The 19745-nt window shown below is 45.0% G+C and overlaps 1 protein-coding gene across 3 annotated transcripts in view; it reads left to right on the forward strand.

The window, feature by feature from the left end:
• ADK (adenosine kinase) overlaps positions 1-19745 on the forward strand; it is a 161902-nt gene that overhangs the window by 8813 nt on the left and 133344 nt on the right. For 2 of the 3 annotated variants that reach the window (XM_044420250.1, XM_044420252.1), the window contains exons 2-3: positions 4912-4986; positions 16092-16145. In XM_044420250.1, the coding sequence (XP_044276185.1) occupies positions 4912-4986; positions 16092-16145 (129 nt within the window). Of the gene's footprint in view, positions 1-6; positions 21-4911; positions 4987-16091; positions 16146-19745 lie in introns of those variants that run through there. The other variant, XM_044420251.1, reaches the window with a different exon arrangement.

Consider the following 19745-nt stretch of genomic DNA (forward strand, 5'->3'; position numbering starts at 1 on the left):
GCCGCGATGCCCGCCCTAAGGTAGCTCCGCGCCGCGGCGTCCCCGGCTTCCCCGCCGCCCGATCCCCGGGGCCGGTGCGCGCCGCGCCTCCCCTCCCCTCCCCTCCCCTCGGCGGGGCTCCGGGGCACGCGGCTCCGCGGGCGGCCCCGCTCCCCGCCGCCGCCGCGTTCCCGCCGCCCGGTGCCCCGGGGGAGCCGGCTGGCCGGCCACGTGCGCGCGGTCCCGCCGGAGCGCTTCCCAGCCTGGGCCGGGCAGGTGCCGGAGCGCGGTGCCGCCGAAAGCGCATCTGGGCGCACGAATCGGGGCGGGCGGTCGCCTCCCGGCGCGGGTCCTGCAAGTCGCTCTGCTCTCCCCGCTTCCTGGGAAAAGGGTCCCCCGGATCCACCGGGGCGCGCTTCCGAGCACTCCTTCCCCGAATGAAGGCTCTGGGGTGCGGCGGTTGAGTCCTTTGGCATCTCTGCTGGGCAAATAAGCGTGGAAAGGATGCTCCTCCGATTTGTCGGCTTCATTGGCCAAAGTATTGTGATGCTTTAAAGGGACTGGTTTTCCTGGGCAGAGACATGAGCAAGCTTGTGAGTTGCACGGAACTCCTCCTCTAATTCTGTGCATCCTTTTGCATGAGCGATAGGATTTCTAAGCTCTTCTTGCTTGCCAAAAATGCGTGCTTGCTCTTAATACTCTGCTGGAGAGCGTGCCTTGGAGAGAAAATTCTGGGATGAGCATCTCGATAAGCTGTGCAGATTGAGAGAGCACCTTCATGAAGCAGTGCGTTGCAGGGATTATTACCAAACGTGGAAAAACCAGTAATAGTGGAGTAGTTGCATTTCATTACTTACTCTCTTCCTCAAGGAAAGTACTCCTATCTTCCATGGGGTCTAGACCTCTAGAGAAAACTATTTGCAAACAGCTAATTTAAAGCAGGAAATTGCTTTGGCTGTTGAATAACGTGCTTCTCTGACTTCCTTTTGCAGAAACGATTTTCATAAGAAAAGCCTTGTTAGATCAAACCTTCTTAGTGTGGCTTCCTGTTTCTAGCAATGGACAGCTAGATTCTTATAGCACCTCCTGGAAGATGTTCAAGAGAGAAGGATGCTTCCTCTAACACAGAGGTCCCATTCAGCTGCCAGGGCCTTTCTCTCTTGTTAGGCTTAGTTCTCTGTGAAGCTTTACAGTTCTGTGTGAAGGCATCTCTGCCCGAGGCCAGCACTTCACATGGTGGCCTCTACTCTGCAAAGATGTGGTGATAGGGCGAGAAATGTGAACTGCTGGTTTTCTGCCCATGTGGAATGAAGGCACGTGGGCAGATGCAGTGCCTGGGCATTTTTGGATAACTCCACAGGAGACCATGTTTGTGCATGGAAGCTGCCTACCTATTCTCCCTCACTCCCAAGGATATACTTAATTTTTTTTACAAAATATAGCCATTTTAAAACACTCTACTTTTGCTGTTTATATAATCTAGATCTGCCAGGTGTACCCACAAAAATATGTGTGAAGTACTTCTGGGAGACACTAGATACTTACTAAGATTTGAATGAAATAATTATCAGAACAGATTGAGCTGTCTGGTGTAGGTAGCATAACCATAGTGCAGTTGTTTTCTCTTCAGTAGGCAATAGTTAGCCAGTTAGCGGATGACTTCTTAGCGCATATATTCTAATTCATACCATAGTGCCTGAAATGCTACCTGAAGTTGCAGTCCCAGACTTAAATCATTCTTGTCCCTCACCGGCAGTATCGGGTGTATCAGATATCCCTTTGCCTACAGTTGCGTAGCAAAACCCAGCATGTCTCTGAGGATATCATTCAGTTCAGCTGCTGGATCACACCGAGCCAACGTGCCTTGAGATGTCTAGGAACAGGACAGCCTCCCTTCTGACTGATTTAATGCCTGCAGCCCCTGCTTTGAAGAGCTCGGCAGCTGAGGTGCTGAGAGCGCACCAGCCACTTTTGCAAGACTGTTCCCAGGGCAGGCACAAAAGGTCTTCCACCAAGCATTTCCACCGTGGGTGGGTGAGGTTTGGGGTTGGGAGGCAGTTGCATGCGAAGCGGCACACCGTTTCGTGGGGGTCGTTGCTACTCGGCCTCTCTTCTTGGCTTGCAAGAGTGTTGTGCTGAGGCAAAACTCTCTGAAAATCACATGTGGCCATGTATTTATTTTAAAAAATTCTGAACCCCATCCCCAAGGATCTTAGAGTTGTGTACACATAAAAAAAGCTTTAGCCACAGTGGTTTTAAATCCACGCAGTAACTTTGGAAGGTATAATTATCCCAGCAAACAATAAGGCGAAGTTAAAATACTTGGGAAAATACAAGCACAGTGGAGTCCTGCATTGAGCAGGGTGTTGGAATCCATGGCCTGCCTAGCTTCTTCCATCTCTACTTTTCTGTGATTCTACCAAAAAAAAAAAAAAAAAAAAAAATACAGAGTTGGCCGCCAAGGTACCACCCCAGAGAAAGCCTTCTCTTTTTGATCATGTTATTCAGTGGCAGAAGTCTCTCCTCTCCCAATCTTAGCACAGGAACTGTAAGGACGGTGGGAGAGGAGAATCTGCATGAGATGTTAGGGCTGTAAGACATTTAGGGCTTTGCTTTAAAGTAAGCAGCAGCACTTTGAGCTGGGCTCTGGAAGCAAATAAGGAGATAATACAAAGTGCAATCCTTGGTCGGCTGACTTGGAAACGAGCCAGGTTGAATTCCATGAACTTAAGAGCCCCCTAAATGAGAACAAGATCTCTGGCCCAGTGTCCTCTTGTCCACAGTGATCACAGAGGCAGGTCACGAGGGTCTTACTTCTAAGTAAACATGAAGTAAGGTCAGGATGCCAGCCTCAGTCATAAGCTTGTTTGCTTGAGAGTCCTGTTCCAGTCCGGAACTTGCTAACTTGAAAGTGTGTGGCTTGTGTACACAAGAAGCCAGAAGAGCCGCAGGGCAGTTGTCATTTTCCGAGGGTTGTCCTGAACACTCTGTGCACGTTTCCTTGACCTGAGAAGAACAGCCATCCCTCATAGGCAGAAGAGACCTTTACCATACCTGCAACCTTGCTTTGCCGACAAGCATCGCAAAATATTGTCCTTGTTGGGTGCCGTGCTCTGTTGTTGCACCCATGATGTAGTGGTTAAGTCTGCTGGACTGGGACTCAGGAGATCTGACACTAGTCCCTCCCCATCCATGAAGGGGGATTCTGGGCCGCCACTGCCTCGTAGCCCAGGCTGCCTCGCGGAGAGGAGAACTTCTGGGCTGCCTTGCGTTCCTCGCAAGAGGAAGGAGGGCAGAATACAAATGCAAAGTGATAACAACAATAATAAAGCTTCAGTAAAACTTCCAAACTTGCCCTGCTTCTCTAAGGAAAAACTTATTTTATCTATGGTGTTTTTATCCAAGAAGCTTAAGGCAGCTTGTGTAGGGTTTTTGTGACTTTATATTCACAACAATGAGGTTGTTCACATGTCACAACAGCAAATCCTGCTTTAATTAACCCACAGCTTGTTGGCGTGCGTGGATTGCAGTTGCTCTTTTCTGGTTTCAGAAAGCAAGTCGTGGACTCCCTGTTGGCAGGTTGTTAGTGTGATGGCTGAACTCCTGCCCTTGGGGTTCTTTGTTCCCCCAAATCCCATAGTTAATACATAACACAGTAGCAAGCAGCCTCAGTGGATCAGGATTGGCTGGAACTTGTGGACTGGAGAAACCTCCAGTCCACATCTGGCACTCATAGGCTGTTTATGTAACTTCTGTGGTAAAGTGTGCCCACATAATGAAAGCTGAAAAAGGGTTTCGCTCTTGATTGCTAGGTTGGATTCTGGCAGACAGATTGTGTTGAAGGCTAGCATGTACTCGTAATTGCCTTTATGGTCAGATGGTTGCAGGAAAAGTGAACATTTTTGAGTGAGTTCAGACCCAGGATCTGTAAGCTTTGTAGAAAATACAACTTTGCTATACTTCAGCCTGCATGAGGCTAATCCCTTGAAATCTCTAACAATTTACCTCATCTAGAAGTATTCCATTTTATATTTCTAACCACAACAAGGTTAATGAAACTGACCCATGAGAAAAACTGGTTTTGCCTCATTAACATTGTTATACAAACTTTGAATGGACTTGCATTACTCAGCCTTACATTTACAACCCAGAAAGAGCTGTTGCTGAAGTCAGTGGGGCTTCTCTTCAGGGTTTTCATTTAGAAGCATTGGCTGTTACATGTTTCTTAAACAATAGTTTGCAACAACAAAACTTCAGTTTGAATACAGGAGATTAGGAGCTGTCAGTCTTCTGATCATGAAATGAAAACATGGAGAAGATACAATTTTGACTCAGTTTTGCTTGATGCAAATTGCAATTTAAAATAGAGACACATTTTTTTCCTTTTTAAAACATTAGCCACTAATTTTGTTGGTTGCCTGGTTTATAGAATAACTAGATCTAATTATTGAAGGAGAATGGAGCCTCGCGTTCAGGAAGTGGAGCAGGACCTTCCGTGTGGCGGAGCAGAGCAACCTGTTTGAGTTGGCAGCTCCAAGAGCAGGGTGGTTTAAAGTTTGCTAGAACATTTATTATAGTACAACTAGTTGGGCTATTTGGACCACAGACAAGCTGAGTGGCAGTATATGAGGGTTCATGGTCTTCTGAAATGACATTTTGGTGAACTAATATTTGAGAATTTCAAAGGCCACTTAGCCACTCGCTGGGAAAATCTGTACTGCAAGCATGTTGAGGAACTTTTGGCTTAGCAAGTTAACATGTAAGTACATTATAATTTGCGTGGTGGAGACGGGGCGGGGTTGGCTTGGCTTCATCAAATAATCGTGCTCAGTTGAAAGAGAAGATTTTGTAATCTGTCAAGTGTAATCAGCAGGTTTTATCAATGTGCTGCAATTCTTGGAACTGAGGACCTTGCTCAACTTTATTTTGCAGTGAAAATGTGCTCTTTGGAATGGGAAATCCTCTCCTTGACATCTGTGCGGTTGTGGACAAGGACTTTCTGGACAAGTAAGTTTTGAAGCTTTTTCATTTTTAAATTATTTGTGAAGTTAAATGCAGAATGTTTGGCAGCATCTCACAGGCCTGATGTCTTAATCCCTCCCCCTTGGATTTGCACTGAAACGCCCATCACATATAATGCATGTGAATCTTAAAGTGGAATAGCAACGTGGCCAGTTTAGTTTTGGCCTAAAATAAATTAGGTATGCAGATGAATGGGTATTAGAGTGCAAGCCACAATTTTAAAGGGCACAGTGAGAGGCTCCCAGAACAAAGGATGGGTTGAAGTCTGTACAGCGTGAACCTTTCTCCCATCTTGTCATGGAAAAATACTGCTGCTTTGACTAAGATAAAAGACCAAAGTCCTGAGCACATGTACCAGGAACAATAAAGGAGATGTGTGCCCTAATCAGTAGAGGATCCATCTTAGCTTCTGTGTCACCTCAGGCACCTGATTCTGCCTAATCTTGGGCCATGTGCTGGACCACCCTGGTTTATATGATGTTCTCATTAAAAGGTTTGCCCTCAAAAGACAGAAATTGGGCATATCCCAGTGCTCTGATGTTATGCTACTGAACCTGGACTATCAGTGCAGAGGCCATGGAAGGAGTGGCCTAGATTGTGAGTGACTGATCACTGTCCTTGATGTACACCACCTGTTCCACCGAAGGAGAGCTTAAAAGGACTGTTGACGGTACAGAAGCCATGGTAAAACTAGTTCCCTCGGCTTTTCCTTTAAACGATCCTTTTAAAATTGGCTGACCCTCTTGGAAGATGGATACAGTCCCCTGTGTTTCCATTCAACCAAATTATATGGTCTTGCCTTCTTACAAAAAGTAGGGGGACTTTCCAATGAAAGGAGTGGAGCCCCCCCCCCCCCCCCCCCGGGAGCATCTCTCTGCCCAAATGGTCAAAATGAGCCTATGATGATGAATTAGGCACGTTGCGATAGGTAACATTATCTTGTTTAATACATTCTTTGATATTAAAATACCTTAGTATTGGAGCTTAGAGTAGAACATGAGTATCTCCAAAAAGACAAAAACTTGATGGTGTATTTTTGGTGCAACATTAAGAAAACATGGCTTCAAATTTTAAATAGTGAACATGTAAACTTGGCACTTGTACAAAATCACGTAATATCGTTTTGAGTTTAGGTGCGGCCGCTATCAGTTGTCTTGTAAAACAATCATATCATCCATATAAAGGCCAAGAGTATGAAGTTGTGAACTTATCCTCAGCCCAGTTTGGTCCAGTTCATGGCAGATTTTTTCTGGAGGCAGGCATTGGAGCATCATTAATCATGTGGTGGGTGCCAGAGAATCTTTACATTTTCTAAAAGCCAGGTGAAGCCTTCAGGGACAGGTGGTTTCACCTGCTTTAGCTTTTTCCTTAGCACATTAAATGTTTTCATTCAAGAGTACAGTGTCTTTTCTGTTGTCCTGCCCTAATAAAGGCAAGTAGGTTGAATCTAGAAATGTTGGCATATTAAGCACAGATGGAAAGGAAGTATCAAGTAGCTGCTGTTGTTTAGTCGCAAAGCCACATCCAGCTCTTTGTGACCCCCATGGACAACATTCCTCCAGGTTCTCCTGTCCTCCACCATCCCCCGGAGTATCAAATAGTAACTTACAGAAATCTGCAAACTTCTTGCAGATGTCTTGTTGGTTGTAGATCCAAACCACTGTGGATGTTCACATGTTTGAAATAGAATTCCTCTCTTTTCTCTGTTGTAATCTCCTTGCCATTGCTGTGTAATCTCATAATCACCCCAAAATTCTTTTTGTTTAAGGACATTAATTTTGCATTTCACCTCTTACTTACCTTGCAGCCTGACACTTTCTAGATTACTAAAAGCTGGTGTGGTGTGGTTAGAACATTGCACTTGGGACTGGGAGATCCGAGTCTTAGTGCCACCTTAGCCATGAAGCTCACTGACTTTGGACCAGTCACAGACTCTCAGTCTAACCTACCTCACAGGGAAGTTGTGAGCAAATAAAGGGAGTGGGTGCGAGCTATATAAGCCAGCTGGGGTTCTTCACAAGGGGTTACAAGGCAGTGTAATCACGACAATACTATATTCAGTTAGTTGCACATCTTACTAGTAGCTTTCCATTCAATGAGCAATCTATGTTTGTCATTTTTTCATGGAAAGTTCAGTTGTGACTCACCTTGTGGGTTTCTCTGTCTGACACATGTCTGTGTTGGGAGAGTTCCATGTTACTCCCATCAGTGGGATTGCTGTTAGACATAAGTTGGTGAAATCTGCCATCGACTTTGCCTTGCCTATTGCCTTTTGAGGGATACAAGACAAAGGAAGCATCGTTTGTGAACCTCCCCTGACTCAGAGTGGCATCGCAGGAAATAGATTTTTTTCCACTCTACAAATGGAATTGGCCTGTTTATGGAACGGAACAGTCCAGAATGAAAATTAAAGATGTGCTCAGTTGGCAGTACCCGTGAAGGAAGCTTGCCAGAGCACAAGATACGCCCTGTCTCTGCTTTCTGTCTGTCTGGGACTGCCACTGCTTAATCAGTATGAAAACATGTCTTGTGGCACCTAAAACTCCTCTGACACAAGCTTTTGCAGGCGCTGTCTACCTCAGGACCCACCACGAGACCCTTTGCTGGTCTTGCTGAGTCACATAACCATGACTCAGAATTGCCCTGGCATTGCTGTTGCGGAGCCAGCTGTGACCCTTTCTACTTAGTTTTTTAGCTTTCAGAATTTTGCCATACAGTTTTGGGGATCAGTAGCACGACATGCAGCGTGGACTTTTTGAATAAACACCATACTTCTGTCTAGCTGCATCTGCTTGCACCGTAGCAGAAGCTGAGTGGTTAGACTGACCCAGCTGAATTTTTCCATTCCAGTTCTTCAGTTGAAAATCTACCAAGCCTCATTTTTGATCTTGCTGTCGAACCAAAATGGCCAGGTTCAAATCCAGCCTAACCTCTTCAGCCCTGTTAAAAGTTGGCTGATTCTGTGAACCTCATTTAGTCAGGACAGTAGCTTTTCAAAAGGTTCTTTGAAATGTAGGGTGAGTGTGATTTATGTAGACAACATGAGTATCCCTTTAATTTAGCAAACAGTGCCATAAATCTAGGGTCCTTAAACTGGTATGGGAAAACCAGTGTGAAAGCATTAATCAGCCCAGAATTTTACTCTGAATATGTCTGTGGCTTTCTCAATTTGGAGTTACCTCTTCTTATTGTTTCCTTTTTTAGTGGCTGAGTATCGTGTTGCCAGCCTGCTCTTCTCTGAAAAGCAGTTCATTAGCTGGAGATCCGTTCAATCTAAGGAGCTTTCTTGATAATCCCCCATTTCTATAGGGGAGGATTTTCTTTTGAGTTGACTGGATTTTTATTTTGAAAATGTACAAAATAATGTTTTATCAGGGAAGGCTTATATATGCCTACCCAGAAATAGATCCCACTGTGTGTTGGGTCACAGCATAAATGCAATTCTGCCTTTACAACTGAAACAGAATCTATGGGTGTCTCCATTTAAAAAACAACAACAGCAACAACAAAAAGCCAACAAATCTAAACATGTTTAAAACAAATCGCAACATTTAGGAAAGCAGTTAAACATTTTATTTGGGCTGTAACAAGCATTTCTGGGTTTTCCCTGAGGAATAGAAATCTAATAATGAGTTTTAGATAAAGAAGGTAAGTAATGGAAATGGAGTGGACAGCTAAAAATTATGCTATTTTTGGTGGCTGGGTTGATTTATTATGGGCTATCATGTAAGCCATGTACATGTTCCCCTGTGCAGGTGGATACCCTATAATCTGAATATAAATGTATAGGATGAGTATCATGACAATTATTTAACAGGCTAATTTTCTTGTAATGCTAAAGCATGGTTTAGAGCCTTGTAGGTGAATTTGAGCCAGGGATCCTGGTTAAAAGCATGTTTTGCTTAGCCACCTTTACAACTCATGACTGGAAGTTGGCCTGTTTAGAAACCAAGGCTTGCCTTAACCAGGATCCTTGGTTTAAACAGAACACTATTTATTTAATTTTATATGCCACCTTTCTGTCAAAACTGGCAGCTAAGTTGGGATTCTTTAAAAGTAAAACTAAATCTGCCCAATTTTTCCTCCTGGTCATACAGGAGGAAGGGGGCTTTGCTTGGACCCATCTGTACAACATCAAATCATGATTCAGTGTTGCATGTGAACCATGCAACATACTCTATGGCTGAGTTCAGGCAATGCAACAAGCCATGGTGGGTTTCTACCATGATTGATCTGTAGTGTTGTCTGAACCCAGCAGTGATACTTAACCATGGTAATTTTGGTCCTGAGAAACCATATTAGGATTAGGCTTTGTTCTGTGATTTCTCCATACTGCCATGGCTTGTGGTGTGGGCTGACTACAGTTTCCTCAGTCCTGGTGTATAACTAGGAAGGAGTCCCCTGGAAAGAGCAGCAGCTGCAGGAGTCCTTGCAGCCGTCAGCATCCGGCCTCCATGCGTGCACTGCTGAGGAAGAGGCAGGCCATGTAGGCAGGGAGTGATGCACCTTGGGATTGCATGTCAGGTACAGTGGCCGATTGGATATGTGCCAGCAGCAGGAGGCATGAGTGGGGAGAATGGAAACCACAATAAAGTAGAAACCACTCAATTGTCTGTCCAGTAGATGGTGAAAACCTCCATGAATCCCAGTAACCATGTGGGGTTGCTTGTTGTGTTGTGCATACATGGCATATTTTTTCTGGAAAGTTTTCTGGTTCCAAAAAGTGTAAGTAACAGTCAGGTTTAGGTGCTGGGTCTTGGATTGTTGCGATTCCTGAGCGTGGCAGGTGCAGTTGTAATCATTCAAGGGAGAGCCATCCAAGCTCTGGGAAACGGACATGAGGCAGATCCAAATGATGCCGAGAACCAAAGCAGGTCCCAAACCAAATCAGTTTCCAGTGCATAAGTTGCTCCCTTGGGGGCAGCTGTGCATCGGGTGTGGTAGGCATGAAGCTGGAGCCCAGGCAAGAAGTGAGGGAGAACATCTGTGCAAACACCCCAAATGCGCTATTGGGGAATCGTACATTTTATTTCACGGCTTAATATTGTCAGTTCAGAGTGACAAGGCCTGACGATGTAATAAATGCATCACAGTTCACCACGGTGCCGTGATAAGTAAGCTTTCGTCTGCCCCTGCTTTCTCAATCCATTTTTAATCATTTAAACCTATTATTTTGGTGCTAAGTTCAAAAGCCTTTTAAACCTAGGGCAGTATTAATTGCAGCTTAAAATCTTGTTATCCAAATGCATAATCGGAGTGAGCCAACTAGATGGAATTGACAGTTTTGGAAGTATAGCTAATCAGGAGGGACAATGGGGCATAAAAAGAATTGTGCTGATTGTCTCAGACCACTGAACATCGTTAATCCACAAGGCTAGGATTAGAGGAGGTAGACCGCAAGTGCCTGGCAAAGTCGATCCCTAAGAGAGGGCTGCTTTTATAAATGATATGTCAGGCTGTGCCAGTTTGGTGGGAGTGGTTAAGGCCATGCTTGGTAAGGTTTTTATTGACCTGCTGAAAGGCAGGTGTTTGGATTGCTTATGTAAAGCAAGATTAGCACCTGTGCTTGAAGGGCGTCCCTTGGAGCCAGGGGTGGGTGGCATAAGGCATATTTATTCTGCATCAGAAATCCCATTTAAAGCTTTGTCTTGTGTGCACATGCTGATCCCCACAGTTCCTAGGAGTAAGACCAGGTGTTCTGTGGCACAGGGGAGGCTGCCTTAAAAGCATAAGAGAAGCCATGCTGGGTTAGATTGGTGGTCCACCTTGCCCAGCATTTTGCTCACACAGTGATAAACCCAGTGTTCACCGGATCCCTCAGTCAGAATAGAATATGGGTACAGCAGCCCCCTCCTACCCAGGTTCAGTGCACTTATACCAGAAGTTGGATATGTATGCATGCTCTCAATCTATAGCCCAATTCAGAGCTCTCTGGGCAGTCTACAGTGCATTAAAAATCACTAAAACTAAACAAAACAATCCATAAAAATATGGTAGGAGTAATACAGAAGAAGTTTTTCTGACCCAACATGCATCACTTTACATTTGCTTCGACTTAACTGCATTTGCTGTTTTGATTCCTGTTCTCCAAACTTGGAGAGATTCCTTTGGAGTTCCTCAGATTCCTTTTGGTTTTAACCACCCTGAATAGTTTGGTGTCAAACTTGGGCACTGCCCTGTGTGCTTCTAATTTCAAATCAGTTAAGAATCAGTCGATAAGCGTCGGTCTTAATACAGCAGCCACTCTGTGCATCCCTCCATTGGGCGAAAGGGCCATTTATCCTCCCTCTCTGCCCCATCTTCTTTAGCCAGTTACTGGCCTGTAAGAGGGCTGCCCCTCTTATTTCTTCTCGCCTAGTGAGGGACTTTGTCAAATGTCCCGGTGATAATTACCTTTCGGTTTGTAAATAAGGTTGATGATTTAATCTTTTATCACCACTTTCGGCCTTAATTCTTCAGATTCTCTTCCTATGTACATAAGTACAGATAAAAGAATCTGTTTTGCATCATCTCCCGTGAAGACAAATGAAAAGAAGTCATTCACTCAGCTTCCCGGCAATCTCTTTATTCTCCCTTAATGCAGCTTTAATGTCAGTGTCCTCCAATGGTCCACCTGCCTCTCTAGCTGGTTGCTTTCTTCTGATATATTTAAAGAAACAGGCTCAAGTTACAGGAAGCCAGATTCCAGGTGGACATCAGGGGGAACTCTCTGACCGCAGAGCAATATGACAATGGAACGAGTGACCTTGGAGGGTGTGGGCTCTTCCACGCTAGCGGCATTGAGGAAGCAGCTGGACAGCCGTCTGGGAGGGATGGTTGGAATGGAAGTTCTGCATTGAGCAGGGGTTAGACCCAATGGCCTTCTTGGCCCCTTGCAACTCTACTATTCCGTGATTCCTGACTTGTGGTATATATACTGCCCGAGTTTCTGTGATTGTGCTTCTGAGTAATCTCTGAGCATTCTGTAGAGATGTGACCCTCTTAACTCCCTCTTTCAACTTCCCTGTTACTGGTTCCCTCATCGTAAAGACGTTTCCTCTTTTGAAGTCAATGCGACTGATTGGACCTCTTTAGCAATCTTCCTCCTAACTGTGTATTAAAACTGAAACCATGATAATTGTTTCCAATCAGTTCAGTGGCATTTGCATCTTGGTTCAAGAATGTTTACCTCACACCCTGTGTTGTGGTCCTTCTACATAACCTATGGAATCAGTCGCTGCATGGTGAGATATTGTCCTGTTGTGTGTGTTTTGCCATCCAGCATCATTAGCTGATGGCATGGCTACGCTCTGCAAGGGAGAAAATGGGATATATGCTTGACTAACATGCAACATGCATTCCTTTCTAAGCTCCCATTTCCTGCACTGTTACAAGCTGGTTATTTTAGTCTTCCTCTAGAAGAAAATATACTAGCATCCAAAGGGGAAAAATGCAGCAACTGTGCTAACAGTTTCGACAGTGTCCACAACAACCCCCACTTCGCCAACGATTGCAAAATTGCCCATGAACTTCTTTTCCAGCAACTGCTTACAGAGGTTGCCCTCAGCCCTGTGATCCGGCTCCACGGCGCTTCAGTGGCATATAAATGCTCAGGTCACGTGGGTTTGCCCAGTGACAGTACAGCTACTCCCACCAGTACCATTCCTCCCATCTTCTGACCAAGAGCAGATGAAGAGCCATGCTGCAACAAACTGAGGGCGGCCAGCCCTGCATTCTTTCTGTTCGTACAGTGGCCAACCAGCTGCCCGTGGAAAACCCTCAAGCGGGACGTGAGTTTGGCTGTACCCTCCTGCCAGTGTAACCCAGCAAGAGCTGCACACACCCAAAGCCACCTCTGATCCTGTAGGCAGCCTTCAGCATTAGAACTGTGACTCTGCCAGCTTTTCCCTCCACGAACATAGGTCATGATGATCAGAATTTCTGTAACTGTTGAAATGAAATGGAACTGATGCATTATTATTAGGCGCAGTTTCCACCCAGTCTAGTTGATTGGACTGTTCAGAATGTTCAGGCAGGTTTGTCGTAAATTAATGGAGATTATTTTCTCATTTTTGATACAATTATTTATCCTTTGTAGTTTCTTTGGTCTAAATTATCTAAACTGGCTTATGATTCAAGCCGGTTGAGGTTTTGTAAGCTTTTCTGTAAAGCACCAGCTCATAAATGAGCTTTGAGCTGGACATTAATCAAGCTGTTTTTTTCCAGTATGCAGATGTTATATTTTTCAAGAGATGGAGGTTAATACGCTCTAGATTGCCTCTAATGGTACCATGTATCTAAACCATTTCCTCCATTAACGTCTTGTCTTCAAAATGCTAACTTCAGTCAAGGATCATTACTTTTCCAAGTGTTTCTTAAGTGCTTGGAAATGAAACTGAAGAGCCATTCTATTTGGCTGCAGCTGCTCTCTTGCCGTTTGCTCAGTGTCCAGCTTAGAATTTCAACTCCTAATAATACTGTGTGAGTTGAACTGAGGAAAAGGAAATGTTCGCTACGACTGCCTTAGTGCAAGGCAGTCAAGATTTGAGAGGGGCATCTAAATTGACAACATGGAGTTGTTTGAAAAATCATGTATAAAATATGCATTGGGATGTTAAAAATGAATCTGATAGATTTGTTTTAAGGAAGCAATTCGGTCTAATTGCTAATGTATTGGATAGGCATGGTTTTAAAGACTACAACAGAGAACAGACGTGGTGTTGGTCTTTAAGTACCTCAAAGGCTGTGACAAAGAGGAAGGTCAAGATCTCACTCATAGCAGAGCGGAATTGATGGTATAATGAATTCGAGTTGTGACAATCCAGATTCAGGGTAGATACCAGGAAAAGTTTCCTCTCCGTCAGAGCAATACGACAGCGGGACCTGTTGTCGAGGGTGGTCATGGCCTCCCTCACACTGGCAACATTCAGAAAGAAACTGGGCAGCCATCTTGAGTGGGAGGGTGTGACGTGGTGTCCCGCAACGGCAGGGGGTTGGACCCGATGGCCTCCGTGGCCCCTTCCAACTCTACTGCTGTAGGATGCAGTGAAAAGCATTCCGTAACTACAGCTGGTGCAAAATGTGGCAGCTGACTTGCTGGTGAGGGCTAAGTGTTTTGACTATATCATGCCTACTTTATTTGAATTTCATTAGTTCCTAGTTTGCTTCTGGGCTCAGTCGGCCCAGTTCAACGTGCTGGTGTTAAAACTTGCTCTGTGATAACGTGCCTCTGTACATCGCCCAGCCATGGGGACCCAGGCAGACTCACCCTCACAGGATGTTCTGCCAATAGAGATCCCTCAGGCTCCAGTGTAGGACTCTTCTGACTCTTCAAGAAGGTGTTTCATTTCAAGAAGACTGGTGGCATGCACACTTTTCACACAAGTCAGTAACAGTGAATAAAACCCTTCTTTGCTGTAGTCTGTGAGCTCTTGGCAGGCTGCAGGACGGAAATGGAGGCCAGCGAGAAAAGGAGAACCAGAGCCTAATCTGTTGAATGGAGTGTGGAGTGAATTGGACAAGCTGCAGCTTTCATTCATTGTAGGAGGCTATTGGAAATCCAGACAGCTCGGCAACCAGGTGGATTTATATCCATCTTGCTTTCCAACACACATCCGTTTCCTTTGCTTGTGTTGAATAAGAAAATTGTATTCCCGTGTGTGAATGGGATGGGCTGGGAACTGAGTTGCATGGGGATCAAAGCTGGCTGTTTGTTCTTGGCACTGGACACATTTCGTTGTAGGAGTCTTGTAAGCTCCTCTCTTTCTGTGGCATGGAGCTTCCCCCACGGTGCTGAAAACGTCAAATATTGGTTCTCAGATTCTCTGCTGCAAACAGTCCGTACCTGTCAGCTGCTCTGTGTTGCCTCTGCCTGCCCTCCTGCCACAAGCAGGCAAAGGTGTTTTTATATAAGCGGCCCTTCAGCATGTAAACTCTTTGGCTGGCTTGGGTATTCTTTTTACCTTTTTATTGCTTTGGGTTTTAAACTTTGCTTTTAATACTTTCGTTTCACGATGGTTTTAGTTGTGTTTTTATTTTAAATGCTGGATGTTGTTATTTATTTTACTATTAAACTTGTTCGGTTCCTTGAGTACCATTTCCTGTTGAAAAGTCAAGGCATAAATAAAAAAACAAAAATTTGTTACATATATGGACAAGAAGAAAATGGTATGCAGAAGGCCACAGGCTGAATTCCACCTTACTGTGTAAAATAAGTTATGAGATGCTGAGACAGGTTAAAACACGGGTGTTTATAAATGCAATAAAAGCAAGCATATCTGCCTCACTGAATATGGAGCAGCCTTTCCTGAGGGAACTTAGTGTGATGATTACAGTCAGCCAGTGCAGTCCTGTAGCTGCTAGATAAGGGCTGAGGGTGCCGTGGGATTTTCTGGTGGCCTGGCCACACGATTAGGGAGTTCTCTGACCTCACGTAGCCCTGGCCTGGGTCTCTGTGCTCGGAAGAACCACTGGGCGCCTCTCCGAGGCCACAAGGGCAACCCTGAAGATAGGCTTGGGGTCATTTCAGGAACGAGGAGGGGAGGAGGCAGGCCGTGCCTCTATGGGGCACCCTGGCAGCCCACTGGCCGCCTTCCCCCGTGCTCCCGGGCACAACACTTAAGAGGCTGGAGCTGACTGAAAACAAGGGTTGGTCGACTTGTTCTTGACTTACTTTGTGCAATAGAAATGGATTAAAAAAGGGAGCATGATTGAAAATACATGGATTTCTCTGGCAGCTGTCTCTGTGTGTGTTGGCCAGGGGTGGACTGGATTGATGCCATGGATGCGCTGCTTCCAGCAGCCCCTCCGGCTGTGACCTTGCAGGGAGAGTGAGGTGGTCTCAAGGGCCCATTAGGAAAAAGTGCATTTTGGAAGGGCAAGGTGAGCCGGGGAGAAAGCCTCTCTGGTTGCTCCCATCCTTCCAGCAAGGCCCTGGCAGCACTTTGGGCGGGTGAATGCCTGCAACAGCAGGCTGTGCCATCCTGAGGTGGTAGCTCATAGGATTACTTTGTTAGATGGCTTGTTATAAAGTCAAATCTTTGTGCGCAAAAAGCAAAGATAGGTTTCTCTGAATTACCCATTTAGATAACTATTTTTCACTTCATTTTCAGATATGGACTGAAACCAAATGACCAGATCTTGGCAGAGGAGAAACACAAAGAACTGTAAGATATTTAATATGAAATTGTTCCTAAAGAATGATTTTTGCAAGTATATGCTTCTTTTTGTCTATGCTGGGAGGATATCACTATTCCAGTTCATTGTTGGTATGCTTCAGAATTACTCCAGAGTTCTTATTTATTGATACATTAGTTTGTAGGACTTATTTCTCAGTTGTTCTCCTGTTGTTCTCCTTCATGTTTCATCAACATCTTGAGTTATGATTGGTTGGGGCTTGGGAGAAGTCTTTCCCAGTGGCCTTTCCTAAACTTCAGAACTTGATGACTACAAACTCCAGAGTTCTTGTCTCCCCTGTTCAAAGTTGATAATTCTTTAATTTTTATTAAAGTATTCATTTTTTATGGATTTTTAAAGATCTTCTGGTCTCTTTAAATTATTTTATTTCCTTCTGTTTTTAAGTTTATTTCTTAAATTGTATTGTAGGCCACCTGGAGTTTGTGCTTTTAAAAGGAAGGCAATTTATAGGAGTTATCAGCAACACATGTTCGGAATTTCTTGGAGGGGCAGAATTAGTGTGCTGACCAATATGGGGGAAATCAAAGTTCCCCTCTTTTTCTGTTCCTTCTGTTCTTCTCGAACAGGATATATCCTTCAGTCGTGGAATTCCAGTCATGGGAGTCATCTCACTGAGTTTCAGTTATACCTGTCAGGTCATATTCCCCCTCCTGAATGAAGAGTTCAAGTTCATGCTGTTTGTTTCCCATACTTTGGGCATTACTATATAGACACTGAAAACCACGTGCTTTGCAGTCGAGCTTTCTTCCTGCACTTTAGAAGACTTTTATTGGGCACCGTTGGAGCTGTTCCCTCTTTCTGGTGCATAAGCCTTTTTCTGCTGTCACGCCCAGGTGTCCCCTCTCACCTGTTGGATTCAGTTTAAAGCCCTCCTGATAAACTTCTTCATGCTGTGGCCAAACACGTTCTTTCCAGTCCTTGCATGGTGCAACCCGTCCCTTGCCGGGAGCCCATCTCCAGGAAGTGCAGCCCATGGTCCCAGAGTTCCAGTCAGTCACGCCAGCACACCTTCGTAGCCAGGCATTCCCTGGGAGTATTTTTCTTTCCCTGTCTGTTTCTCTTCCATGGACTGGAAGAAGTGAAGAGGAAAATATCTGGGCCCCAAAGTTCTGAACTTTCCTCCTAAAGCTGCAAAGTCTGATGTGATTTCTTCAAAGCTTCAAATTCTTCCTCCAATTTCTTTGAAGCTCACTTCTAGATGGTGAAAATGGCGCATGAGGAATTGTCTGCTCTGATCAGCACTGGCCTTTCCCTCTGGCCTTGCATGAGGTGCCCTTGTTTGTTAGTTAACTATCTCTTTCCAACATACCTGCTCTCAGCTGCTCTGCTTTCGGTCCACAAAGAAAATAATAATTCTTTCTTTGAATCACACAGAGCACTTTGGCTGTTTTTTGGCAATGTAGAGATACAGTCAGTGAAATAAAATAATAAAAGTAGTAGTTGCTGCTTAAATAGCATATTTTGGGGTTGGGAAGGGGGCTGTGGAGAATATATTTAGTTTCCATTCATTTTGGTGTGTGGAAGATGCCCTCTGTCTGAATTTTTAAAAGCCCATATTAGATAATGTCTGTTTTCACATGGTTTCAGACTTTCCCTTGGGTGGGTGGAAAAAAGCCTCCAGCTGTATGATTTGCTGAATATTTTACTATTTCTGTTAACAAGAAAGCCTTGTTGAAAGCAGGCATTAACAGAGTTTTCTAACTGCCTATTTTGTGGTTTATCCTCTTTTGATTATACAGTAGTTTAGCAAGGCTTGCTTGTTTTTTTTTAACAATCATAAATGCTTCATTTGAGCCCACGATGGTGTGTGGCGGAAATACTTTGTGCCTCCATTAAAAAGTATAGTTCTACACCGTCGCATTGCTTTGATGCATCAGAATCCACGTACTTGACAAATTGGAAGTGGGATTCTCTGCTTCACCACAACTCCAAAGCTGCTCCTGCTCCTTGCGTTTTATTTTTTTTTTAAATCAGCTTTTAGTGTGTATCATGCAGAGAATTTCTAGTTCTTAAAAAGTATTTAAGAAAAAAATGTCACTCTCCTGATACTTCTGGTTTATAAAACACACTTCAGGTGTTTCACATGCCTTCGCTCAACAGTCCTGCAGTGCAATCCAGTATTTCTGGCGTGGTGGCAGTGGGGAACAAGCCACGACTAAGACCACCACAAGAAAAGAGGATTGCCTGAGGCTGGTGCCCCGTTCATTGCTGAAAGGAAATTTGAACCAGGTACTCCTGCCTCACACCCTCAGTTGCTGCACCGTGCCAGCTCCACCAGGGCCTGAACACATCACCAGTCTCTTAAAGTGGATCCTTCTCGATAATTCAGTTACACAGTGAATCTCTCCTCCAAAGAATTAATGCTGCTTTGTGCAATCCATTATTCAGAACAAGGTTCTCCAGCTGTGCTCATTTACTTTGGAAAGCGCTCTGTTTGCTCTTGGAAGGGCAGCCTATTCCGCATACGGTCTGGCGACAGCGTGCTTCTTGGCTGCAAGGACAAGCGCCTCCCGGCTATCTCGTGGCATGTTGCACATCAGCTCCCCTTGGTCCAGTTGCTGAAGACTGCAGAATACACCTTTCTTGGGCTAGTGGGCAGGTTTCTCACAGACCGTGCAGTCCTGTGCATGTCTCTCTCTTTGCACATAAGCCCAAATGACATTACTCCCAGGAAAGGCTGTTACAGGATTGCAGCTTGCCTGGTGGCAGGGTAAACACGCGCCTGAAGCAGACTGGAGCACATGCTTGCAGAGGTATCCACCTCCTTTTAGCCAGCTTCTCGGGGGCTGTGACCACCCTGCATCAGTTACATTTCATTTGAGGGAGATAAGCATGTGTACCAAGCGTTTCTGTCAAAAACGCAGTCCTATGTAAACAAAGATTAGCAGAGCTGGAAGATCCAGTCCCCTCCCTCCCAAACTGGCTTGGGACTGGCCTGCACTCTCAGCTGACTGCCCCGTGCTGATAAGCTCCCACTGTCCGCAGACTCTGAAGCGCTTTTGCATTGCCGAGGGAGTAGATGCCTGGACAGTTCCGGCCCCTGCGCTTTGAGTCAGGTGCATGAGCATTCTCTGCCTGGCACCTGGGGGGCCCGACAGCTGGCTTTGCAGAAACATGCTGGTTGCAATTAAACACATTATTTGGGAAGCCCATAAAGAGCTCATGTGAGGTTCTGTGCCTGTAATGTTCGGGTTATCGCCAAGGATTTAGGCTCATCGGGCCACCAAGATGCAAGCGCTAAACATCAGTGAGCATCTTGTAGCCAAAAAGCTTACACAAGAACTGCAGCACAGCTCAGTTCACTAATGTGCGTGCAGTCCATATAGACCTTCTTTATCACTGCGTAAATATTAAATGTATGAAACCCCACTGGAGGAGTGGGAGACGGGTTGCACAGAGAGACGCTAGATGAGGTGTTAGATTTCCAAAGGAATCCTGAGCAAAAATGTTCGCTTAGCTCTTGAGATGACGGCACAAGTTGCTTGGAGGAGAGATGGGTTGTTTGCAGGGTGGACGCTTGAGATTCGTTCTCTGGTCTTCTTAAGGCATATGATCTTGTGGAAAGATGG

Source organism: Varanus komodoensis, unplaced genomic scaffold (assembly GCF_004798865.1).
Source record: "Varanus komodoensis strain SLA01 unplaced genomic scaffold, ASM479886v1 scaffold11, whole genome shotgun sequence".
Taxonomy (NCBI): Eukaryota; Metazoa; Chordata; class Lepidosauria; order Squamata; family Varanidae; genus Varanus; species Varanus komodoensis.